This window comes from Pavona decussata, unplaced genomic scaffold, assembly GCF_977016875.1.
Source record: "Pavona decussata unplaced genomic scaffold, jaPavDecu1.1 SCAFFOLD_6, whole genome shotgun sequence".
Lineage (NCBI taxonomy): Eukaryota > Metazoa > Cnidaria > Anthozoa > Scleractinia > Agariciidae > Pavona > Pavona decussata.
This window is the reverse complement of record NW_028145430.1, coordinates 4,031,282-4,043,875: the sequence shown is the minus strand read 5'-3', so window position 1 is coordinate 4,043,875 and position 12,594 is coordinate 4,031,282. Positions and strand designations below refer to the sequence as shown.

Sequence of the window (12,594 nt, the reverse complement as noted above, 5' to 3'; positions counted from 1 at the left end):
GCTTTTTCAGGCTCCAGGCGATCTGTATACATGTAACTGGGGATCAGTAGGGTTATTCTTCTTTACAACAATGCGTTACACTTTTGGGAATAGGCTTCCGAACAAAATGAGAACTGACTAAATTCACTATGGCTTGTTCACAGATTTTGTGCGTTCACACGCAGCCGTATACTGACTTTTCGCCACCCCCTGCTGGCACAAATGGAAGGCCCGGGGGAGGCCCTGATTAACAGCTAAAATTTTAACTGGATGGGAGACACGCCTAGTTTCCATTATCGAAATAAGCCAAGGAGAGGGTAGTGGCAATTCCCGCGTGTTTTATTCTGGCGTTTTCATTATTCTGGCATTATCTTGAACCTGCCGAGTAACAGGTTAACACAAAGTAAGGCCAAACTACAATACACCCTCAACCCTGAAAAATACCAGTTTATTACAAAAATAGTAACGCATTACACAGTTTACAGAAACCTGGTATTGAATTTTATTTGGTCCACAAAGCAGAGGTTTAAAATGAAGCTTCTGGCGTTTGTTTAGAGTTGAGCGAAGACAGTTTTACCATCCTGGTATTCTACTTTGTGCTAATACTACGTACAGCTGACGAAGAACCTTATCAGTCTTTTCTAAACACTTTTTCAAACCCAGAGTTTTAAAAGCCACTACCACTGCTTCGGTCCCAAATAAACATCGAGTTCTACATAAATACCCTGTATATAAAAATTAATATTACATCTCGACATTAAATAAGTTATATTTTAAAATTTTGTTAGAATTACATAAATGCACGTTTCAGTCAGTTCATCAGGTGAGAATCATTGGATGATTTTTGTGATATCCTGCTATCTCTGCTTCAACTGATAAATCATACTGACTTTAAAATGAAGAAAGGGATATGGGTGAAATAATGCGGAGAGAGCTGACAAACCATTTTTTCCTTGCCTCGATAACAAACAATTTGAAGACGTTTGCCAACTTCGTCTCTAACTGGGTGGATTGGCCCCAGTGGCTCTATAAATCATATGTACTACTGAGGGATTTTTGACACCCTGCCACTGACGGTCTCAATCAGCAGATCTCCAAATGTTTGTCTTCAGTGATTCCATAGTTCTTCTTGTTCTTCTCAAACAACTCTTCTAATGCTTTAATATACTGTGAATGTAGTTTATCTACCTCCTCTGGCAAAGGACTCTCAACTTTTGGGACTTTGATGGGTGCACCAACTAAAACCAAAACATAGGTGGTGTATTAAAACAGATGAATTGTACTTTAGTACAATCTACCATCCACCATTTGCAATGTTTTCATAACAATGACTTGTGCTTGGTGCTGTGCCATTGACGCAATGGGAAAGTTTAAGAATAATGCTTCAAATACATGGATGATGTTAAGTTATGTTTTCCACGATGGTCAGTTTTGGGCGTTCAAACAGAATATTTGTTTAGATTCTATTGTTGGCCTTCACAAAGCTCTTACTGGATTTAGTTTAAAGCTTATTTGGCAACTATAAACATTATGTTTCAGCTTTTCAGTCAAAAATCAAATGGATTGAATTACTATTTCCATGAACTATGAACGTTTGAGTGACATTATTTCATCAAAGAAAATTCTACGATTTCATTCGACAAATGAATCCAAATCCTAAGGTAGTTATTAAGCTAAGGCTTTCTGAACAGATGTTCTACGAAAAAGAACTGTGGGACAGCCCAGACGGACACTTAACAAGCTCTCTGTTAATACCCAGTTCCCTCTCTGTAAATTATATGCTTGCTGAGAATCATGGTAGTTGTATTCAGTTGTATTCATAATGATGCATATCTGGCCATTTTCTGTTCTTCTAATGAGCCTACAGTACTGATGTATTCCAGGTGAGAAGAATAAGAAAAGTTAAACAGTTTATTTATAACTGTAAAAACAAGCTTAGGAAAAAAACAGTTGTGCTTGAACACATAATTTTATGCATGCTGGATTTGCAATATGTCATACAACTACCCTGAGGCTCTGGAGGTGTATTTCATAGCATCAAAGGGCATTTTACTTTTTAACAACTCTTTGCCATCTTCTTGCAACTTAATTAATTAATGGTTTCTTGACTGGTAAATCAAATTGCAATGAAAATGTGTGGCAGAGTTCTTTTAAATTTCTTTAAGGCCAAAGTTTCCTTAAACATTAATACACATGCAGACGTGGTATCACTAAATTTCATCACAAATGTAATAATATTGATATCACTTCATTAGCTAATTATACATACATTTTAAAGTAGGCACACGTAATCAGGGCCTCCCCTAACTCAACCATGTAATTCCCCCCTATTTCAACCCCTGCAAAGATAAGCACAAATGACCACGCAACAAACAAATGTTCATCTCTATATCTGGTCTAGACTAAGCGACAACCTTGTAGGTTTGAAATTTAAGGCCTTCATTCACAGGAAGTTTAATGACTTATAATGGCAACTCTTTATTGTAAAATAATATAACTGTTTACTGTAACATGCAATTAATCAAATAATAAATAAAGCAGACTAAACTTACAAACAGTGTAAATAGGTCTTCTGTGAGGCAGTAGGCCAAAAGTGTACTGAAAGACACCACGGCCACGAAAGAGTGGAGGTGCAAATCCCATCAGTTCTTTCACCTTTGTTTGCCACTGGCGCAGTGCAGAGCCAGGCGGGTTACTCACTTGATCATACAAGTCATTTTCTCCAAAGGAAAATACAGGAACTAAAGAAGCTCTGAAAATTGTCAATAAGATAATCATGACTCACTTAGTAACCCACTCACTTTATCCTCATTTAAATGATGTTTTAATAATTTTTGGCATGGATGTGAGTAGCATTAAAGCCATCATATTGAGCATAACTTCTGAAAGTGACTGCATACCTGGCAACCCATGATAAAGAAAAATCTGGAGACCCAGGAAAAAAAATCCGGAGGTTCAACAAAAAGTAGTGAGATTCTATTTTTTTTCCCGATCAGGACTATACAAACCCTTTTTTGCCATTTTGATCCGATTGCCTTCCCGAGCCGTGTATGTCGCATGAACGTACAAACGCTACTGGGAAACTTAGCATGGAATCGAAGTTCGGTTAATGGTTAATTTCTGTCTTCACCACGAATAAAATTACTAGTAGAGGCCTAGGAGCTAGGCAAAAAACGGTAAACACAAACACAAATCACACAGTTTAGTGAGTACAGTGTTCTCCTTTATTAGTTGATCACTTTATGGCACCAGCATTCTCCATTTATTTTCCAATTTTATTCAACAAGGTTATATTTCATTTCAGTATGAGATTTCCCCCAAAACCGTGAGATTGGGAGTCTTGTCGTGAGGCTGTGAGAAAGGATAAAAAATTGTGAGACTCACGGCAGAATCGTGAGAGTTGGCAGGTCTGAGTGAGTCAAATCAAACAGAGCACACATTTACCAAAAGTTATTTTCTGTGTCAATCACTGTAGATGTTCCTTACTATACTGCAGAAAAGAGAATCACAGGCCTTAACAGACTTAAGTGACATAGGGACTGGAATTTTAAAATGCACGTTTAAAAATGTGCCTACCTGACTCCAATTTTCAACAGATAAAATTCTAGGAATTCCTGGGATTGTTATCCAAGCTAATCCAACACCTTACCAGAGCTTTTAGTTCCTTGGAATTCCTAGAAATTCCATGTTCCAATAATATTATTATCACAGCAACATTCTTAAGAATAGGCTCCTTTCGAAATATTAAAATTCAGCTTGAATGTGAGGCCTAGGCTCTTGAAAAAAATCAAATGAGTGCATTCTTATTTTTTATCTTAATTTAGCAGTACATCCCTTTAGAGGCTAATTATTCCTATATCAAGTTTCCATTAGTGTCTGGACTAATACCACCTTTTTAAAATAATATTGGATAAAGAATTGTCTCCTGCAGGGTGGCCAGAGAATCAACATGCCTTGAGGTGACAAATACTGATATGAGCTTATAAAGAGTAACCCTTCCCCTAATAGCTAGTGAGTGTCTGATTTTTCTTTAGTTCTTTAATCATGGAGGACCCTCTTGCAAATCACTTGACTACAGTGAAGCTTGCATCCTCGTGCAGTAAAGGTTATTATTCATTGCTGTTGTCATCATTATTATTGTATTTATTGTGATGATGATGGTGATGATGATGGCAGTGAGAAATTGACAGGTTGCCCAGGTGCGTGACATATTAAGAAATGTATAATTATCATACACATAAGTTGGGTGTAAATAATAGCCAACTTTGTAACAAAAATGGTTCTCTACATACTCTAATAAAACTAATAATATAAATGTAACCTCTATTTAAAATATGTCAATTGTTACAAAAGTGCATGTTAAATAGTACCAAAATAGGTAAAGATTGCTGGGGTGGATCTAGGATAATATAGAAAGGGGTTCAAATAAATGACAGCGGATTAGGTGGGAGTATCTAGGGGGTCTGTGGGCCTGTTCGTCTGGAAAATTTGAAATTTTAGTTCTTGGAAATGTGTTTTCCAGCATTCTGGGAAGCAAACCAAAGGGTTTTCATTACTGGAAATTTAAGCAAACTTTTGCTTCAAGGAAAAAAATTGATAAAAAGATCAACATTTGTAGAGGAGCATTTCAGTTTATATAAACAAAATTAATCTATGCATGCCGCGGGAGTTGAATTCATGCTGATGGTTTACAAACTTATGTTTCACAACATGACAGGAAATGTGGCCAGACAAAATGTCTCACTTGGCTTGGTGCGATGCTGAACACTGACAAACAAGAGTAACGTGAATAAACTGGAATAACAACAAACGTTTCCAATTGGTAAAATTAACACGACAAATTTTCAGTTATGGTTTTATCAAATGACAAAAAAAGGTTTTATTTACCTGTTTAACTTATTTTGTAATTTTTACTAAGTTTTTTAGGGGGTTAGACAGAATCCCAACAGCCCCCCCCCCCACCCAATCTGCTCCAGCGATAATTTCCATCAGGTCTTAATGGCCTCCGATTGACGGCTTGTTTTGCATTATTACAATACTGATTTCTGTAATAACCTGAAAGGTGGGGGTCTGCAAGGAATTGACCCAATTACTCCAGAGCTTACTGTTAAGTAATCTTCCTCATCCACATCCTTTCAATCTCCAATCTGAGGTAGGCGTAGTTTTTTATCTTTTCAAATCCCTTTTGGACTATGTTACCATCTCAGAGAGTGCAACATCAAGAAGGAAACACTAATCTACCTTCTTGTCCTCTGCAGTGACGTTTGATTCTTTGGTCTTGTCTGGATAGTTATATTTTTAAATCCATACCTAGACTTCAAGGAAGGTTCCAGCATACCCTGTCACACCACCTCATGAAATCTTCTTTTATGCAAGCATTTGGCAAAAGCTTCTCCGATCATCATTGTGCACCAGTCAATCTTAGCCCCATGACCCCTGGGATATACCAGGGATTGGCTCAATTAAAAACACATTGGCAACTGGGGCGGGATAATTTTAAAGCCTTTCCTTACCATATTTTTTGGCCCATTTCTCCGAAACAGTAAAGAAAAACCCAGCCTGCTAATGTAATATGCTGTTTAAAAGGTCTTGATGAGTGTAATTCATTTCTGAAAATATTTCAAGAAAACTGAAGGAAGTCAGTTCTGATAGAAATGGCTTTAAAACATGAAAAATAAAAATTACAAAGTTTCACTGATCAACTCATGTGATAGGTATACCTCAAAACTGCAGCTTATTTTGCAGCTTTTAATGCATGGACGACTCTGAGATATGTGAGAGTCTGTAAATGCATTTAATGAAAGCATTTAACAAATCACAGGGGTAGTAAAACCACATCATAGATACCAGAGGGTACCATTGTTTTCTTTGAAATGCAAAGATCTTTCCAAGACCAATTTGATGACAGAATTTCACTGTAATTGAGCAAATACTGACCAAGTTATGTGTTGAGGACCCACCATAGTTGGTCTTAGGCAGGAAAGGGTTAACAAAATGTCGGTTTGACCAGGCCATTGACCGAAAGCGAACAACAGTGGGGATTTAACATGAAGAAACATTAAGCCAAATCCATGTCCTTCTAATTTTTATGTGATTTTAAATAAAAACAGTCACAAAAGTTTCCATCAATTATGCATGGGTATGTGACTATTAGTTTAATTTAATGAGATAGATAATTAAATCAATCTTATTTTACCAGACGTTTGAGTTACAGCAGGTACACGCACTAGGATCGGATTGGAATTTACTCACTCAAGATGGTCTATTTTGGGTCCTATTAGTAGCACGTTAGCCACGGTTTTGTGTCCTTATCCAAGAAGACTGGATACACAGGTCGAACAACCCCAAGAGGAGACTTTAACTTGAATCCATAGGTTAGAAGTGAGCTTGTTATATGTGCTGAACCACCTGTGCCGGTTTGATACGAAACCAAAATCGACAATGTGCTGACAATTTAAAAATTTTAATGAAAAATCTTATGATACCACGCTTAACGTTACGTCTGTCACAATGTCGATTTTTACCAACAAACCCAAACTGACTTGTATTTTATTTGGTTCTGAAGTACACTACCGATGCCCTCCTGACCACGGGAGCGGGGAAATGAGTGGTGTTTTAACATCAGGCCAATGTTAAATTCCCCGCTACGTCTGGGGGGTCGGGGGGCCGGGTTGCAATTGACTGATGCATTATCACTAAATTTTATTATCATCGTCATAATTCCGTCATAACGCTAGTTAGACTTACCCATTACGTAAAGCTACTTTGACGAACCCTTTCCTGTCCTTCAGTGTCAATTTGAAGTTTCCAGGCCGAGCTTCCAATGACTCTGCTGCTCCTCCAATAACAATGGCGGCGGAATGACCCGGACCCATATCACGCAGAATACATTCTATGCTGCTCTTATCAACTGAACACGCACCCATCGCCATACAATAGTCTCTGGTAAAAGGGAACTTGAAATTCACTGACAGAGTCAGCAGATGAGGATAGATCCCGGGAAATTTTTCTGAGAAGCCGGTTTCCTCACCGCAGAAATTGCCTATCGCCCCCATCCCAATAATTCCGTGCGGATGATATCCAAAAATGTAGTTGTCTTTGGCATCTAAGTCTGCGGTCTTAACAAGATGAATAGGGAAGTATTCGCAGTAATATTTCCAAATCTTCCATCTTCTTATAAACTGGAAAGAACGTCCACCACGGCTTGGAGTTCGAGAATCCAAGATGAAGGCCCAGCCGATGTAAAGTACAGCAATAATAGCGGTGTATGTGTGCAAAACCAGCAGCGCCAGCAACAAACAAGTACCCAAGATGTGTCCAAATAGAAACATGTACACTTGGCACATCACAGCTAGCGTCTGAAATCGCCGCTTGATTGGGATTTTTATTGGGGCCCACTGCACCATTTTCGACATACGAAGAAAAGTCCGTATTAATTAACCTAATGTCCAATGTTTGTACTTGGTGTGATGTATAGCAACATTTTGTTAAGAACCCACGTGCCAGCTCTTTCAGCCAATCAGATTTGGGTTAGCTTTAACTTACTCCACAATCGTGCACGAAGAACATGGAAGAAGGAGTATTTTCGAAGTTTAACGTTACGTTCCCTTTGATAAATATATTGATATCTATATTAGATCGGGGGATTCGTTATTACTCGGGCCGTAAGGCGGACCGAGTTGAGGTTTCGGTTAGCCTCCCACGCAGACGTTCTTAGGGGTTCGTCACGCGTTCCTGCCCCACGAACGTTCGTGGGGCAGGAACGCGTGACGAACCCCTAAGAACGTCTGCGTAGGAGGCTAGGTTTCGGTAGCATTATCAAATTCTTTTTTCTCTTTGGGGTCGCGATGGGCCGAGAGATAAGACTTCGGGCCACGAATTATTGTTCTCGGTCTCGTTTTCTGTACTCGAGTGGCACGAGTAAAGTTTTCGGTGGCGTTATCAAATTCTTCGCGTTCTTTGTACTCGGGCCGTGAGGCGCCGAGTTAAGTAATCGGGGAAGGGGAGGGGGGGGGGGGGTCCCGAACTCCCTCAAATTTTTTCGCTTCCTATTAAAGCTCCCCCTCCCTTTCCCCGATGTTTTCTGCGAGTCACTATTCTTTCGAATCAAAACATTTGGCGTCGGTTGTGAAGCGTTCGTGAACGTCTCCCTTAGCGCAGAGAGGGTTCTGGAGTCGTTAGAACAAAAAGGTGAAGGCACTGATAGCATGTCGAGTGGCGAAGAAAGCTAAAACGTAAGGATTAAAGCCCGTGGATATAGCATAAGAGAAGAGGAGGTAGCTTGAACATGGTGCATTCCGTTTCATCTGATTAGCGAGGGTGACAGTTGTGCAAGAAATCATGAACCTTTGGAAGGTTTGTCGCACGAGCAGCACGCGCATGAATTTAACTCTGCATGATGTAGATGGTGGGTATCGAAAACGCCAATGCGAAATCAAAACAGAAAACTGTAGTGATGTTTTGCAGCTTTCTTTGGGACCCTCGCAAGACACTGCAGAATGGTCAGAAAATTCAAAGAATTCCAAAGATTCGAATGCAGACCTCGCGAATGTTTTACAGAGGAAGAATGGTCATGTCGAATCGAACGATCGATCGCAAGTGCACGCTGAGGAAGAGGGGAAAAAAGAGACAGTTTTTGACTAGCTTTGATTTGGGTGACCACAATAAGACTTAATTTTCCAATTTGAATTTATAGAAATGTAATCAATGACGCGATCGCTATTGTGTCACACTCAGTCCTGCGATGACTGATTCCTCCGCCGGAAAAATCCTGACCCTTCATGGGTTATCGCGCGGAGCATGTTTATTACAAAACGCGAAACAAGGCACGTGCAGAAAAATTGGCGGGCCAAGGAATACATCACGCACGACAAAATCATGCGAACGTACTTGCAATTTTGTCATCAGTTTTTGAATTGGTTCAAGAAGGAAACTGTTTTGTAAAACAAACTTCTTTAATTTGTGCCCTAGCCTGCTCATACATGTTTCATATCGTTGATACATCTGAGTAAAAGAATTTGAGCTTACATGGATAAGTTGATATTAGAGTGTTTATGTCAGTGTATACTAAATAGGAGAATTAGAAATTGTCAATTGTACAGACATTTTTATCCATCGTCGACAAATGCTTCCCCAAGAACCACCCAATAAACAAGATCTTCAACAGACAGACACTAAAACTCAGCTACTTATGCATGCCAAACATGAAAACCATCATCGCATCACATAAAAAAACAGATACTCTATAATGTAGCAACAACCCCAAACCAAAATCATGACCCGAGCTGCAACTGCAGGAAGAAAGCAGAACGCCCACTTGATGGTATTGATGCCTCCAAGCGAACGACGGTAACAACAACTGAATCGTACGTGGGACTGGCACTACACATTCTTCCGAAACGCCAACAGACGCAATGCAACGGAACTATCTGAACAATATATGGACCCTGACGGACACAAACAAAACATTTCTAATTAAATGGAAAGTACTCAAAAAGTTCAAACCCGATAATAACATTAACAAGAAATGTAACCTATGTCTTCACGAAAAGTTTATTTCCGTAGAAAAGATCTTAGTGGCCTGAACAAACGCAATGAATTACCAAGTCCAAACCCCCACAGAAATAGATATGTACTCAAAACCTCTCGAAAAACGTAAAGTAACCGTTTGTATCATGGCACGTGAATTGTTTCACGCCACGAGGATTAGTAATTTATCGCCCAGCAAACGCTTGTTTTAAATCACCAGTTCAAATGATTTCATAAATCCATGCCCTCATATAAATAGATACGTACCCAAAACCTCTTGTATAACGTAACGTAACCGTTTGTATCATGGCACGTGAACTCTCTCACGGCACGTGGAATTGTATTTTATCGCCTAGCAGCTGCTTGCTTTAAATCACCAGTTTTTGATTACTTTATATACTTTACGGTCATTCGTTGAAGTTGCGTGATGAGTGTGGTCAGCTCCTGATCATACGAAACAGAGCTGTAGCAATGAAACGATGAATCACTTCTGGAGCCTGAACTATTTTTTTCCTGGGTGTATATCTCCGTCTATTTCTATCGATTTTGGGGAGTCAGCGATACTGGAATTTATCACTGCTAAAAGATCGTAGACTTACGAACCACGCAGTCAAATATGGCCCGAGTATAAGCTGAAAACAGCTTCTTGTTCTTATTATATTCGTTATTATTTTGGTTCTACGTATATTTAGCTTTATAAACAGAGTTGATATAAAGGTTATTTCGCCACTTTAAAGAACGGGTTCGAGTACCCTTCGTACCCCGGGGGGGGGGGGGGGGTTACTCCCATATATGGGCTATATAGGCACGTGCCGCGAGATAGGGTATGGTTTTTGAGATTCTCAGTCCTTAAATAGGGTATCATTTTTTCCTCATTTATCAACATGTTCCTGCCGGATTAGTCCTTAGATAGGGTAACCGTTTATTTCCAATTTTTACTTAGCTTTTTGCCGCCCCTGAAGAAGGCTAGTATTGTCTAACTGAAACATTGGGCAATAAAATTATTTTAGCTGTCCGATCAGCCTTGCATTTAATTTTACGTTCACTTTCACTCCACTTTCACTTTATTTATTTTTGCCACTTTTCTTTCTTCCATCAATTGAATTTACGTTTTATTCAACATTGCTGATCCTGATCTACACAAAGATCCGGCTACACTTTGCTGCTGTTTGTACAAGTGGTCCCTGCACGATTCAAAAGTTGCCTAAATTGTATCAGTTAAATTGAAGCTTTTAAGCGCCACGTTTTACGAAAAAGAAATGGCTTTTTAAAACTGAAGTGTCCGCTGAAGTATAAGAAAAGCGATTTTCATAGAGATTTGTGTTTATCCGTGCACATCAGCCGTTGTTTGGGTCCCTTGAATAGGGTGTCATTTTTCGGGTTCGGTATTTAAAAAGGGTATCCGTTTTCCTTTCCTTTACCCTTAAATAGGGTCAGGGTTCGAGAACCTTCGCAGCACACCCCTATCGAAAATTTTCGGGAGTAGCCCCCCCCCCCCACCTGGGCCTTCGTGAAAGCGGATGGAAAGGCTATTAAACGCTCCAAACGTCAGCGCTCAAATCTCTTTTACGGTAGCCAAATTACCTTATCAAATTGGTGATAAAATCAAGCGTTCGTTTCTACTCTCCCACCGACGCAGCATCACAGTTTTCAAAAACTTTATCAAAAACCCCGGTCAGTAAATACGAATTGGACGGACTGCGCACTACGGACTACGGACTGGGCATAAAACGTAGACAAAGGATTACGGACTACGGACTGGGTATAAAGTAATGAAGATATAAAATCTTGCTTTATCGCGGTCAACACCTGGATTTTTGATACGTAAGGTCGCACAGCACTGAATCGGGCTCTTGGCAAATGAGGCCATTTTAAACAACTTTTCAATATTTTGAGATATTCAAAATTAAAATATCTTCATTCAAACAATTTTCAACCACTTAAACTCCACGTAACAGTGATATATTGGCAAACGTCTTTTTTTTTTTTTTTAAAAATTAAGTCACATAATTCAAAAGCAACATGTTTTTGGATATTACTTACGATATGTTCCAGTCGCAATTATTCTTATTCCCCTGCAAACCGCCAGACCTCGGTTGTTCTAAAGCCGATTAACGCTAATCCGCGATTAAAAGTTAACGGAGGTTTTCACCTCACTAGTTAAACATGTTTTTAAAGGCTTCTTTTGAGATAAAGGTAAAGAAAAGTCTAAAGGCCATGTTACACGAGGCAATTTTCCTTGCAACTTGCAATGCAATGATGAGGACTGAAAAACATTGCAAGTTGCAGAGGAGATGTTACACACAAGCAACTTGTCTCGCAACGTTGCGAAAAGTAGAGGATAGTTCAACTTCTCTTGCAACTCGCAACGCAACTATTGCAGTTGCAAAATGGGGTGTTACACGTCAAATTTTTCTTGCAACTTGTAACGCAACGTTTGTTGCGTTGCAAGTTGCAAGAAAAATTGCCTCGTGTAACATGGCCTTGAGAAAAGTCAAAGCTGAGTGGGAAAAATCTTTTGGAAAAATACTTATTGGTTAGTAATTAAACTCAATCAAACTTAACGCTGTTATCCAGGATTTGCTTAATCGGGCTCTGGGATAGATGATTACTGCGTCCAGTGGAGTAAATTACGCAATGGACAGTTAAGGCTTGAGACGATTAATGCCTTCCGAACAGATATCCACCCGAGGTGAGTCGTTGAGTGCCCCCCAATTGTAAGTGAATCTCAAAGCTGTGCTATTGTCAGTGTGTGGAAGAACAATTAAGGCGGGTGATCAGAAGATATAAGTTCGTTCAAAAGCGAAAGTTCAATACTGGAGCAGTTAGAAGTTAGATGTTCTTGAATAGGAACAAGGATTCGCACTGCCTTATTTTGTAGTTTCACAGCATAATAAAACTGATTTTAATAGTTATTACCCCACAATAGGGGTAGCAAGGGGGGCGGGGGTTGAGAAATGGGAAGAGATCGTGAAAAAATAGGGGCTTGCCGCCCTATCATAGACGAAGACGTCAATACAAACCCCCCTGCATACCAAAAATACATAAGACACAACCTTCTCCACCTCTACGCCCCCCCCCCTCCCA

General features: G+C 39.5%; 1 protein-coding gene across 1 annotated transcript; it reads right to left on the bottom strand.

Moving 5' to 3' along the window:
* Nucleotides 1-408: 408 nt before the first annotated feature.
* On the bottom strand, nt 409-7,559 carry LOC146489265 (2-acylglycerol O-acyltransferase 2-like). The gene is made up of 3 exons (XM_085107583.1): nt 6,727-7,559; nt 2,532-2,731; nt 409-1,217 (listed from the first exon to the last, which is right to left on the bottom strand). The coding sequence occupies exons 1-3, from the start codon at nt 7,392-7,394 to the stop codon at nt 1,063-1,065; spliced, it is 1,023 nt and encodes a 340-aa protein (XP_084963709.1). The 5' UTR covers nt 7,395-7,559; the 3' UTR covers nt 409-1,062.
* Between the last annotated feature and the right edge of the window lie 5,035 nt (nt 7,560-12,594).

Excerpts from the sequence above, each read along its gene's own strand:
- LOC146489265 (XM_085107583.1), bottom strand. The coding sequence starts at position 7,394 with ATGTCGAAAATGGTGCAGTGGGCCCCAATAAAAATCCCAATCAAGCGG. Across the intron at positions 2,732-6,726 it reads AAAGTAGCTTTACGTAATGG|AGCTTCTTTAGTTCCTGTAT; the intron begins GTAAGTCTAACT and ends GACAATTTTCAG. Across the intron at positions 1,218-2,531 it reads AAGACCTATTTACACTGTTT|TTGGTGCACCCATCAAAGTC; the intron begins GTAAGTTTAGTC and ends TTTTGGTTTTAG.